General features: G+C 32.2%; 1 protein-coding gene across 13 annotated transcripts in view; it reads right to left on the reverse strand.

Annotated features, from left to right (window-relative positions):
• LOC127722974 (uncharacterized) overlaps nucleotides 1-13,674 on the reverse strand; it is a 436,121-nt gene that overhangs the window by 347,859 nt on the left and 74,588 nt on the right. The window contains exon 10 of one of the 13 annotated variants that reach the window (XM_052229365.1): nucleotides 6,018-7,132. The exons of 11 other annotated variants lie outside the window; for them this stretch is intronic. In XM_052229365.1, coding sequence (XP_052085325.1) covers nucleotides 6,018-7,132 — 1,115 coding nt within the window. Of the gene's footprint in view, nucleotides 1-1,702; nucleotides 7,133-13,674 lie in introns of those variants that run through there. One more of the 13 variants, XM_052229370.1, reaches the window with a different exon arrangement.

Raw genomic sequence — 13,674 nt, forward strand, 5'->3', positions numbered from 1 at the left:
CGTAAAATTTACGAAGTGATGATTTCAACTTCACCATTTGGAACTCTTGGTTTAATAGCTTACTTGTGAGCAGCAATCCTCTATCAAGGAAATCATCATAGGAAATACAAGCCCGGGAATATCGTATCAATTGGGAGATATATACTCCGTATGCAGGAGCTGCTGGAATGTTGCTACATAGAAATGGAAAGTTTACAATTGGGAAGCTGAAATCATCTCTTAATGTAGAAGCAGCAAAGGCCAATTTTACAGTCTTTTGATTGACCCAACAGTGATCAAGCCCTTGACCTCCCGTATTCCACACGAACGCACCACTCTTGAGACCGCTTCGCCTCATATATGCAATGAAATCATCACTAAATGCACCTGCCAAAACCCAATAGAAACGAATAGAGATTTTATTGCTGTTCTTCATCTCTAGATCACAATGGAGCCTTTTAAAAGTTAATCTAAAGTTTAGTTCTTTTGCTTAGTAACGTATCTGCATAATTCCCTGTTTCCTTATCAACTTCGTCGGAAAACGTTGCTTTTATAAATGATAACTGTCATGCGAGGACATTGCCATTGATAACTGATTTAAATATAAACTGGAAAGCTCTTCACAATTACCAACCAAATTTATTTAGAAAAAAAGTACCAATACATCATAGGATAAAAAGCCAAGTTGTGATCTTTATGGATATGTCGTACAAGAAACAGTTTTTTTTTTTGTCTCGGGTGATGTGTTGTCTAGTATAACTTCTAATCGTAAAATCTAATAAAATGTACCAAGTAGTGATCTTTATGGATATGTCACACTGCGTACAAAAAACTTTTTTTTTCTTGGATACTGTTCCTTTTTTTCCCCCATCTTTTGTGATGAAGTAAAGACTGTAATGTCTAGTTTAACTTCTAGTCGTATAATCCCAAAACTGACCACCATGACATACATGCTTTCATATATGGACCAGGTATTGTCAAAGGAAGATTGGAATTGACTACAGATCGGTAAAGATCTGAATTACATGTATGGCTCTAAAGATATTGTCCCAAAACAACAGATTTCACAAAATTTCAGGCTTTTTTCAAAAGTACTGTGACATTCACCTTTGACATATAGCCCAACAAAGCATCAAGTGTACAGCCGTAGTTAAGATAAACATCTTCCAATTTGCCATTTCCAAGGAATATGGGTGAATAAATCAAAGATGACACTATCTGAAATACTTTTTGGACTTTTGTGTCGATCTGTCATGTCTGAACCTTTTATAACTTACTGTAAAGTATGGGTTTTGCTCATTGTTGAAGGCCTTATAGTGACCTATAGCTAATTTAAACATATTTCAAGAGCGGATCCAGGAATCGAGGCAAGGGAATGGGGGAGTAATTGCCCGAAATTGTAGAAATAGAGCTAAGCCAAAGGGAGGCATATTTTATTTTTGACTTAATGCCAAAACATTTATTTTCCCAATCAAAGGGGGCGTACAGGTCCCCCTCTTGAGTCCAGCACTGTATTTTATTCAGAAAATAATTAAAATGGATTGGATAGCAGGTTAAAGCTCATATACATGCTCTCAAATTGACCTACAGTTTTCTTTTATCCATGTCATTTGGTCTCTGTTGGATAATTGTCTTTTTGGCAATCATACAATACCTTCTTTTTTACTGATATTAAATTTATGGAGGAAGCAAATAAAAACATACTTATAACACTAATACATAATTTCATTCTAATGATCTTTTATTAATAATCATATCAACAAAAATTTTTATATTACAATATAAACAATATATCATTCAAAACAAAGCAAAATAGTAACAATCAGTATATATTTTCACTGAAAGTTCTAAATTCATACATAATCATTACATAAAACTTTCAGAATCCATTGATCACAATAGTTGTAAATTGATTGTGTGATTACTGTACTAGGAATTCATCTATAAGCTCCAGAGCCTGAGTTGCTCACATGACAACTCTTAACTTTATATGGTCTACATATGTACCTAAACTAATCTTATAGAGACCCTAAGTTTTTTAAGGGTTATAACCCCATAGTTATTGGGTAATACTTGATAGTACAGAGTAAGGTCCTAAAATTAAAAACATTGGTGTCCAAATGAAATTAAAGAAACATTTTAATGAATATATCAATGTTAAGGTATAAGGAGTTTCTCAAAAAATATTAAAAGCTATGATTTTGAAAACTAATTTCCTACAGGGGCGATTCTCATAATAGTTGTACCTGTCATAATGAAAATAATTTCCTACAGAGGAATCTCTCTGAAATATTAAAACCTGCTACTGTAAATTCAGAAATTATTGCGTGCATTTATTATTGCGATTTTGTCATTTTTGACTAAAATGCGATTTTAATTTTTGCGATATTGAGAAAAATCCTGTTTAATTCGTATAAAAAATTTCAAAATGCGAGTTTAAATTATTGCGATTATAACCCTGTCGCATTTTTCGCAATAATAAAAACATCGCAATAATTTCTGAATTTACAGTACTTTAAAATAATGTGCTACAGAGGAGATTAAAAAAGCTGCCACTTTAAAATAGTGTGCTACAGAGGAGATTACTCCAAAAATGGATAAGGTTGCCATGTAGAAATACGTATATGGGAACTACTACAAAATGCCAATTTAAAATTTTTTCTCCCTAACTAGACATAAGAAAACTGTTCTGTATATTAAAAAAAATAAAAATAATTCAAATTCTGTAGTTACATAACTCCAAAAGAGTTAAGACAGACATCTTAATATATGACAACACAAGTAAGTCATATTTAGTCAATGCATTGTGCCTCGAGTCTAAAATCAATTTTTTTATATCATTCTTTAAAAAGTTAAAAAGCAGAAAAGAGACAATGGACCCAGAGTGATGACACAATCTAATATTGCTTTTAAACTTAGGCCAAGTGAGATTAAAAAAAATATGTATTTGTACTTTGATAAGGATTTATAACAAAACAAGTAAAACATTCTGTCACTGTCACAATTGAATAAGACTTAAAATTTAAAATAATTATATTTTCTTAGGGTTGAATGGTTATTTAATATCTTTAAATTAGTTTTTGAAAATTGTCCTGCAAATATAAGACACAAATGATATAAAAAATATATGATTTACAACATGTTGAACACAGGGAGAACAAATTAAAGAAGACACAAAAATATGTAAAATATGTCTTTAAAATACACATCTTTAAAAACACAGATAGTAATTATAGCATTGACAAATGAACAACTTTGAAATCATATTAAAAATTCAATAACCATTTCATTTTAAATATTTGCAAATAAAAAAAAATTTAGTTTAACAAATTGAATTGATATTTCCTGTATGGCAGAATATCTAAATTATAAAGTCTGTAAATGAATATTATGTAATCAATGTACAGTAAAAAAACCAACAGGAATCAATGTACTAAAAAGAAACAAATCATAAAATGACATTATAAAAAAATACCTACTACATTTAGCATTTAGACAGTAATCCAACAACACAACAGATGAAATATCAATAATAACATAACAATAAACATAATATGGTATATTTGTGTTCATGGTAAAGTAGTCATACATTCAGTACAATATGGAATGTTAAGCTTAAAAATCAAATATTAAAGACAAAACTGATGACCTGATTTATCAAGCAGAAAGAAGTAATCGAAAACAACTAAGTAATGATAGAATTACAATGTTTACTAAGTGTGGTACAGTTTTATTTATTGGCATCAACATAATGATTCTACTGCATTTAAATCTTAAATGTTTCTTCTATTCCTGGTCATAAAATTTAGAAATATTCGTGTAATATGAAGCTAAATTAGAAACGAAGAGAAAGTAATGGAATGAATAGCAGTAGATATTAAACATATTAAACAAACACCAATAAACAAGAAAATAAAGTAGATGTTTTTTTTCTCATCTGCTGCATGATAGTTACATGTCATAACAAACCACTGACTAAAGAATAAAGAGTTTAAAAGAAAACATTGCAGGTTTTTTTTACATGTCATAAAGAACCACTGACAAAAGAACAAGAGTTAAGAAGAAAGTTTGTCCTTCTTCATGTGTTCTGTTAACATCATTACTATAGATGTATGTCCATTATCTGTTGCAATGCTTAAAGGGGATTCCCCATCAAGTCTACATATCTGTGTATCTGCTCCTTTATCTAACAATAAACGTACAATATCCTCGTGTCCTACTTCACATGCAAAAAATAATGGTGTGGTGCCATCTTCTTTTGTCATGTTGAAGTCAGCATTGTGGTCCAAAAGACGACGGACTACATCTATCCTACCCATGAAACAGGCTATGTGTAATACAGAAGCACCAGCTTCTACATCAAATACATAATCTGTTGACTTCTTACTGACAAAATCTGCTACACGTGGTAATGCATTCTTGATGAGACTATCAAACCAATCCTGTTTATATGTATCTAATGTTTTTGTTGGATCATTTTTTATTGTATGTATTATAGACTGTTTACTAGGGCCATATATATTACAGTCAGCATTGTTCTCTAGCAGAAACTGTGTTATATCTAGGTTTCCACTGTAAACACTGAAATATAAAGCACTACCACCATCAAAGGTCTGTGCATCAATGTTTGGGCTATATTTAACTAATAGATGTACTACACTGATATAGTTATGGATACAAGCCCTAATCAGTGGTGTAAAGCCATTATTGTCACATAGATCAACATAAGAATTATTTTCTAAAAGTAGCTGTGCTATATCAGAATGTCCATTCTTACTTGCCATGTACAGAGGACTACAGCCATCACTGTCGCATAGATCAACGTAGGAATTCTTCTCCAACAGTAACCTTACTATATCAATATGTCCATTCCGACTTGACCAGTAAAGAGGACTCCCGCTATCCTTGTCACATAGATTAACATTAGGATTGTTCGCTAACAGTAACCTTACTATATCTGTATGTCCATTCTGACTTGCTATGTACAGAGGACTCCAGCCATTATTGTCACTTAGATCAACATAAGAATTATTTTCTAAAAGTAGCTTTGCTATATCAGAATGTCCTTTCTGACTTGCCTTGTACAGAGGACTACAGCCATCATTGTCACATAGATCAACATTTGGATTTTTCTCTAACAGTAACTTTACTATATCAGTATGTCTATCCCGACTTGCCATGTACAGAGGACTCCAGCCATCATAGTCACATAGATCAACATTGGGATCCTTCTCTAACAGTAACTTTACTATATCAGTATGTCCATTCTGACTTGCCTGTAACAGAGGACTACAGCCTTCATTGTCACATAGATCAACATTGGGATCCTTCTCTAACAGTAACTTTACTATATCAGTATGTCCTTCCTGACTTGCGATGTACAGAGGACTCCAGCCATTCTTGTCACATAGATCAACATTGGGATTCCTCTCTAACAGTAACTTTACTATATCAGTATGTCCATTCTGACTTGCCTGTAACAGAGGACTACAGCCATTCTTGTCACATAGATCAACATTGGGATTCCTCTCTAACAGTAACTTTACTATATCAGTATGTCCATTCTGACTTGCCAGTAACAGAGGACTACAGCCATTCTTGTCACATAGATCAACATTGGGATTCCTCTCTAACAGTAACTTTACTATATCAGTATGTCCATTCTGACTTGCCATGTACAGAGGACTCCAGCCATCCTTGTCACATAGATCAACATTGGGATTCCTCTCTAACAGTAACTTTACTATATCAGTATGTCCATTCCAACTTGCCATTAACAGTCCAGTAACCCCATCATCTCTACATTGATCAACATCCACATCATTATGTAACATCCACTGTAACATATCAGTATAACCAGTATAACAAGTATGTATCAGTGGAGTATTACCTGATCCACACTCCTCCTTTGGTATCACTATATCCTTGGTACTGGCTAATGTTACTTGTTCTGTTTTATCCAGTTGTTTTAAGTGCTGTAATAACTGTTGTCTAAATGATGATACTGTCAAATTGTTGTTCATGAATATAACTCTCACCTTTCCTGCTGACCAGTCCTTTATAAACCTTTCTAAATATGATTCTAAATAATCATCTGGTATTTCTATAATGAAGTCTATGTTACCTTTCTGTTCATCTGGTGACTTCTGCCAAATAAAACGTTCATATACTAAATCACTATCACCATGATCTATTAAACATTCAATCATTTTCTGGCCAAAGTAATGAGCAAGGAAGTCAAATAGTTTATCATGTACAGTTCTATAAACACCATCCTTTTTACATATGAATGTACCATCTAGGGTGTCAAGGGCATGTTGCAGTTTTGCCTTGGATATTCGTCTGTCCAATCCACAAGCATTATATGTGTCTTTTATGACCAGTTTTTGCCTCTTTGTTACTTTACCCAGGAACCATTTTTCTTCTAGGTGATTATTTAAGAGAACGCATAAAGCAAGACTACATATTCTATATTTCCCTTCATCACCGTGCTCATTTAACTTGTCTAGCTCATTTTTATAGACAGCAAAAGGATTTTTGAAAAATTCTTTTACATCTACATCTTTTTTTTCATGATATAAACTACACAACAGTGGAAAAAAATGACAGTTTTGTGATAAATCATCAATATCTTTCATGCTTGTACCAATATAGGTTTTTGCTATGTTTGTTTTCTCAACAGACGTAAGACCTAACTTATCTGATATTAAGTTACATTCACAAGATTTAAAAGGTAATAATATATTAAACTTTTCATCTTTATAGACTTGTAATCTACACGATACAATAATCTTACAACATTTGTCTGCAATAATTGTTTTAATCACAGGTAACAATTGTTTCCAGGTATCAATCTGTTGTTGGTTAGCAGTGAAATTTCCACAAATATCATCGACAATGAAGACTGTCTTTTTACCAGGCTGATAATAATCTTCGATATGATCTGGTTTTCTCACTGGTATTATTTTGAATCCTTCCTTCTTTAAAAGAAGTGCTGTGTGTCTTGCAATAAATGATTTCCCAACTCCTGATGGGGCAGTTAGAGTCAAACAACTGTTGTCCTGTAAACATTCTATGACGTAATCACTGGCTCTGGTAGATACAAACATCTCATCTTTCTTTTCCCAGTCTTCTATTTGTGATTGTATCTGATCTGAAACAATATATGAGTAGAAAATTGAAAATAAAAAATCGACTATTTATATGAATTATGCATTATCACTTAAGGTAACACACTACCGAATGGCATATCTCCCGATTTCTACAATTTTAAGCACACCATTTTTGTTTTTTGGTTATTTCAATAAGAAAACGTCAATTTTGGCGACAAATTTACTTAGATATATAAGGAAAATGCCTTTTTTCAACTTTTGCTTTTAGATTTTTCAATGGATGGCTATGTTCTTATATACAGAGAAAGACTAAAAACTAACATAAAATCCAGGATTGTATACTGAATCCATGCATGCACAGAAAAACATATGTCACCATCCTTGTTTTTTAGATACAATGCTTCAAAGTTGACAAATACGCTTAAAATTTGACAGAAAACGTGTGACATTACTGAATACAGAAAAACGTTATTTTTAGTTAGAGGTATTGAAAAAAATATGTAACGGGACCTGAATAGCGTTTGTTATTCTATTTTCATACTCCTTGTCGTTAATTTCCTAATAATTCAACATGTTCAATATGACATTTGACTGACTTAATTTTATTTCGTCAAAACTGGGTGCACTTTTAGCTTTTAAAAACTGAATCTTCAACTAAACCCTACCAAACTAAGACAATGGTGATGTCACCGATGTATCCATGAATGAATAAAGTAAAGTGCTTCAAAAAAAATGATTTTGAAAACATTGATGTTTAATTACAATTTGAATTGATTGAATGATGGTTGCTTAACATCCAGTGGCAAATATTTCATGCATTTTCAGGACGATACAATACAATTTGAAATAGTTGTGTCTTAAAGATAATTTGATGCAGCCGTTAATAAAGGTTAAACAATTTGTTAGTTAGGAAAATTATATAGAAAAATCAACATCCTGATGAAATACACATTCTAAATCAATGTAAATATAGTATACTCTGTATGATGTAAACGTGTGGGTTGTGTGTGTAGTTAGTCGGACAAACCGTGCAAACTGTATGCAAAATTAAATAGACAAAATTTAAGATTCTTTGATTCGTGGAAAATTATTTAAAAAAAAAATTATCCTGAGAATATATATGCACCCTCAATATAGGTAACAAAAACCTTAGCGCAATATATTATCAAAATACCACATTCAGCAACCTGTCACAAAAAAAATCTGACAAGATGTGCATCTTTAGTATATGTACTAACACAACTACATAGTTTGAAAGTTTAAGCTTAAAATCTGTAGTCCTATGAAATCAGCCGTATTAACCCAGTTACCCTATAGGCCAAGTGAGGGACAGACTGTCGAACGGAAACGAGTAAAACAATATGCTCCCAGCATTATGCCAAGGGAGCAAAATATATATCAGCATTCATGTACATGATGATGTTCTATTTTATAAATCATTTGGTGACAAAATGTCTTTTTGAATAAGCATTTCATAGCGGAATGCTAATTGGGAGATCTCAAATGTAGCAACGAAGGCAAGCGAACGTCTACGTCATTTGGTCTTTGGTGGAAAGTTGTTTCATTGGCAATCATACAAAATCTCCTTATTTCGTAATGGATTTTCTTTATAAATACAAGAAGTTTAAAGACTAACTAATATGTACTAGGAGACTGAAATATGTTGCCGTTGTAGTTAAAATCTGACTTTTGTTGTGAACATGTGATGCTATAATTTGATAGATTTATTACTTGCCATACTAAATATACTTATTAACTTTCCAATGCAAAAGACCAACGAATCTTTACTATAACTACAAATTAGAAGTAAAAAAATACTTGTCCATCCTGCATTAGTCATGTGTTAACTAGATGTCTTTGGTTGTGTGTGTCTTTAATTGACCAGTTGCTGTTTCATTGTATATCCCACATTTCCACCCTTGTAATTTACATAAACACTTGTATACTTGTTGTAATAAAATGCTCCAAAATGGGGCAAGTATGGACACAACATTCAAGCTTGATACAGCACTGAATTTGGATTGTAATTAAATATTTGACACAGCATAGGTTTCTGACACAGAATGAAAGTGGTCTAAGAACTTAAAAATTTTTAATTTACCTATTCAAACCATATCATTATTATTTGCTTTTATATATAAATCAGAAATAACCAATTTAAAATGGAAAATTTTAAAGAAAAAAAAGGAAAAAAAAATCCCCCCCCCCCCAATTTTTTGAACCCCCTTATGATTCATCACCCCCAAACTCAATCCCAGCTTTCCCTTTGTGGTATTGTACCTTGCAGTACAATTTCAGAGAGATCCATACATTTGAACACAAGTTATTGTCTGGAAACTAGACAAATGCTTGTTTTTTGGCCCCATTTTGGCCCCAAATTCCTAAATGTTTAAGGCAATTACCCCCAAACTCAAACCAAGCTTTCCCTTTGTAATATGGAACCTTGCAGTACAATTTCATAAAGATCCATACACTTACACACAAGTTATTGTCCTGAAACTAGAAAAATGCTTGTTTTTTTACCCTTTTATGGCCCCTAATTACTAAAATTTTGAGGGAATTACCCCCAAAATCAATCCCAGCCTTCCCTTTGTGGTATGATACCTTGCAGTACAATTTCAGAGAGATCCATACATTTGAACACAAGTTATTGTCTGGAAACTAGAAAAATGCTTATTTTTGGCCCCTTATTCCTAAACTTTTTGGGCAATTACCCCCAAACTCAATTCCAGCTTTCCCTTTGTGATATGGAACCTTGTAGTACAATTTCATAAAGATCCATACACTTACACACAAGTAATTGTCAAGAAACTAGAAAATGCTTGTTTTTTGCCCCTTTTATGGCCCCTAATTCCTACAATTTCGAGGCAATTACCCCCAAAATCAATCCCAGCATTCCCTTTGTGATATGGAACCTTGTGATACAATGTCAGAGAGATCCATACACTTACACACAAGTTATTGTCATGGCCCCTAATTCCTAAAATTTTGAGGCAATTACCCCAAGTTATGTCTGGAAGTTACAAAAATGCTTATTTTTGGCCCATTTTTGGCCCCCTATTCCTTAACTGTTGGTACCATAACCTCCAAATTCAATCCTGACCTTCCTTTTGTGGTATTGAACCTTATGGTAAAAATTTCATTGAGATCCATTCACTTAAAGTAAAGTTAGAGGGCGAAAACTAATGTGTCTTCGGACGACGACGACAGAGACGACGACGCCAACGTCATACCAATATACGACCACAAAAATTTTTTTACGGTCGTATAAAAACTCCTATAAGACTGAGAATTATGATCATATGTTTCTGAAATGTCACTTTCTTGATGACTTCTTAAGTAAAATAAAAAATCTTCTTGAAAAACTGAATATTGATAATAATATTCTAACATTGAAGAATTTAGTATTCGGTTAAAAAATTAATGATGAACAATATTATGAAATCAATTATTTGATTACATTAATAATGTTTTGTATATATAAAGCTAATTACATGTCTGAACAGAAAACAGAATCTATAAATGTGTATGCTGTATTTAAAGCAGAATTTATGTATAGTTACAAACTGCAGGCAAAATGTAAGAATACAAGATATAAATATATTCTAGATAAAACTGCCAAATTGTTAAAATAATTTCTTTGTTTGAGAAGTATATGATCTAGCAAAAATAAATGGATGAATAAATTAATAAAAGAGATAAATTTTACAAATTACACATCTGGAACTGATCAAGTAATATAAATTTTACCTTTCACCGCTACTGTACATGTACATGTGATGATTGATAACGAGACTATTTACCGTTACAAAAAGAAGATTAAAAAATGAAATATTTATTTAATCTTAATCTTCTTTATACTACAGAAAATTTTTAATTCAGACATACCTGTGAATATGCTATATCACATCTGTTTTTTTTTTATTTTTTAAGTCATGGCCGGTGTGACAATATTTGTTTCAAAACCAGGAAGATGTTTGATAGAAAAACAATTCACCCGTTTACGGAGGAAATATGAAAAATTTCCGGAAACAATACCCAAAAAACAATTATTGCTAGATGATATATATAGTAAATTGTTAAACAAACAAGTCCCATTGATATATACTTGTTAATTTCATTGCTGATAATTTTATAAATTAGCTGTTAAATTAAAACTAATGTTAATTTAATATAATGATGCTTACCAGAAACAACCCTGGATTTCTGGTATTAACAAACAGGGACTCTTTACTGGAATGCTGGACTAGTGAAGTACATTGTTAACAGCAAAAAGTGCAATTAGTTGTTGTTGAATAAAAAAAAAAAAGAGAATACTCTCAGGCTTTTCCCGACAATTATGTGAGCAATATGCCCATCCCCCAAAAGGCACCTTTGCTTATCGTCTGTGAGTCGTTTTACCTCCCTACTGTGTGAAAAGGTGCGTTTTTATCAGCTGTACCTATATCATGTCCAACACAAAACACCAAAACCCGACCCATCCCCGAAGACCAAAGTGCAAACTAATATGAATCTAAAATCGAAATGATTTGAGGATCTTGTTGGATTTTTGTGCCCCGCGTGACGTGTTATGGGGGACAAAAAAAAACAGGGCATCCGTCCTTCCTTTTGTCTGGCCGGTCTTGTTAGCTCTCTCACGTGTACAGTTCTTGCCATATGTTTATAAAACTTTTAGGTTTATATGAGCATTGTTGCTGACACGTTTGAAAATCAGAGGCGATCAAATATTTTTAAAAGAGTTATGCCCCTTGGAAATATCAATTATATATATATATGTATCGGAAATTGCATTGCATTTGCTCTCAAGCCTGGATTTCTCTATTATCAATAATTATCAAATAAAAATCAAATAACAAACAATTTTTATTTTAAGTTATAATAACCATTGCCAGATACAATATGTACAACGCGAGAGGGGTCATTGGAAGTCTGTTTTTTTTTTAATCAGTTTGATTTTGCCGTTGGAATAAAATATGTTAATGAAAATATCTTTTTATAACTTTTTTTCACTCAAAGCGCTTATCAGGATTTACCTTCATTGAAGCACTGATCTTTCATTTATTGTGGGGCCATAGGTTTAAAATGAATCTTTTGATTGTTAATTTCAAGAAAATAATTTATTTCAGAATGATTTGAAATAAAAAAAAGTGTAACGGGATCGATTTGAAATAAAAAAAAGTGTAACGGGATCTAAATGATTTAATTTTATTTCGTCCCAACCGAATGAAGTCCGCTTCCGAGTGCGGGAATTTCTCGCTGTGTTAAAGACCCTTTGGTGGCCTTTAGTTGTTTTCTGCTCTTTGGTCGGGTTGTTGTCTCTTTGACATATTCCCTATTTCCATTCTCAATTTTATATAGTGTTTAAGCCTTTGTGAACGTTCTCCTTATTCCAATGTAGCTGTCCTGTTTAGACGGTGCTTATTAGATTACAATGCTATTAGTTTGTTTTTCACAAGCTTCCAAAACCATATCCGATTTCCTCTGTACAGTCCAATAAATTTCAAAGAATGTTTACACTTGTAACATCTTTTTTCGTTACGCGCCAACAAAACATTGTTTGTCTGAGTTTATACGTCTGCTTGTACGATGCTTTTTCGCTAAATTCTTTCAGTATTTTTTTTCTAAATAAATTTCCTTTCTATTTTCCTCGCAACGTTTTTCTGCGACTATTTAAAAACTGAAGGGCAGAATTTCAGTATTTTTCAACAATTTCCCGTTATTCCACACATTATCATGCGTTTCTATAATTTGGGTTTTTACTTTCAAAACAAAATTTCATCGGAAAACAGTGTGCATCATTAATAAACCAATGTTGAATAACATATTGCAATAAATCCCTCGAAACTCTAAACCTATGGAGAGTTACTATTAAAACGTTTGATAAATTAAAAGTTTACTTTATCACATTAGTATGATATTTTTTCTTTTTTTCTCATTTTTGATTTTTTAACAATGTGTGGTTTTTGATTTTCGATTGAATATGATAAGTATAGAAAGCGATGCTATAAGAAAGGTATTTTTAATATATAATTATATATATTTTCAAATTTGAAATAAAGGATCATTTATCTTTCAACTTTTTTATACCAGACTGAGGCAAATTGTTTGTTATATTCGTTCTAGTTATTATAAAACATAAGGATTTACGTTTGCCGTCAATTTCATGGATGCCAACAACAGCAGGAACGATAATTCGTGGCGTAACGTCATTCGGTATCATGTAAACTTAAAAAATAGCGGATTAAGTCTTTGGTGTATGTTATTCATACTTTTTATACCTTACTATACAGTGTCGGTTTTAATTATTGTTGAAGGCTTGATGGTGACTTGCAATTAATTGTTTACATGCTATTGCTTTAGAGGATGCTTGACTCATTGGCCATCATACCACATCTGCTGGTTTTCATAAAATCTTCATTGAAAATACCCTCTCAAAATATATACTTTTTATATAAAAAAAAAAGACAATAAAAGAGTCTGTAAACCATTGAACATTTCTTTAAACATGATAAAACTAGAGGCTCTAAAGAGCCTGCGTCGCTCACCTGATTCTACTTTGGTTTTGGAAATCATGTTAAAATAG

Source organism: Mytilus californianus, unplaced genomic scaffold (assembly GCF_021869535.1).
Source record: "Mytilus californianus isolate M0D057914Y unplaced genomic scaffold, xbMytCali1.0.p SCAF_13, whole genome shotgun sequence".
Taxonomy (NCBI): Eukaryota; Metazoa; Mollusca; class Bivalvia; order Mytilida; family Mytilidae; genus Mytilus; species Mytilus californianus.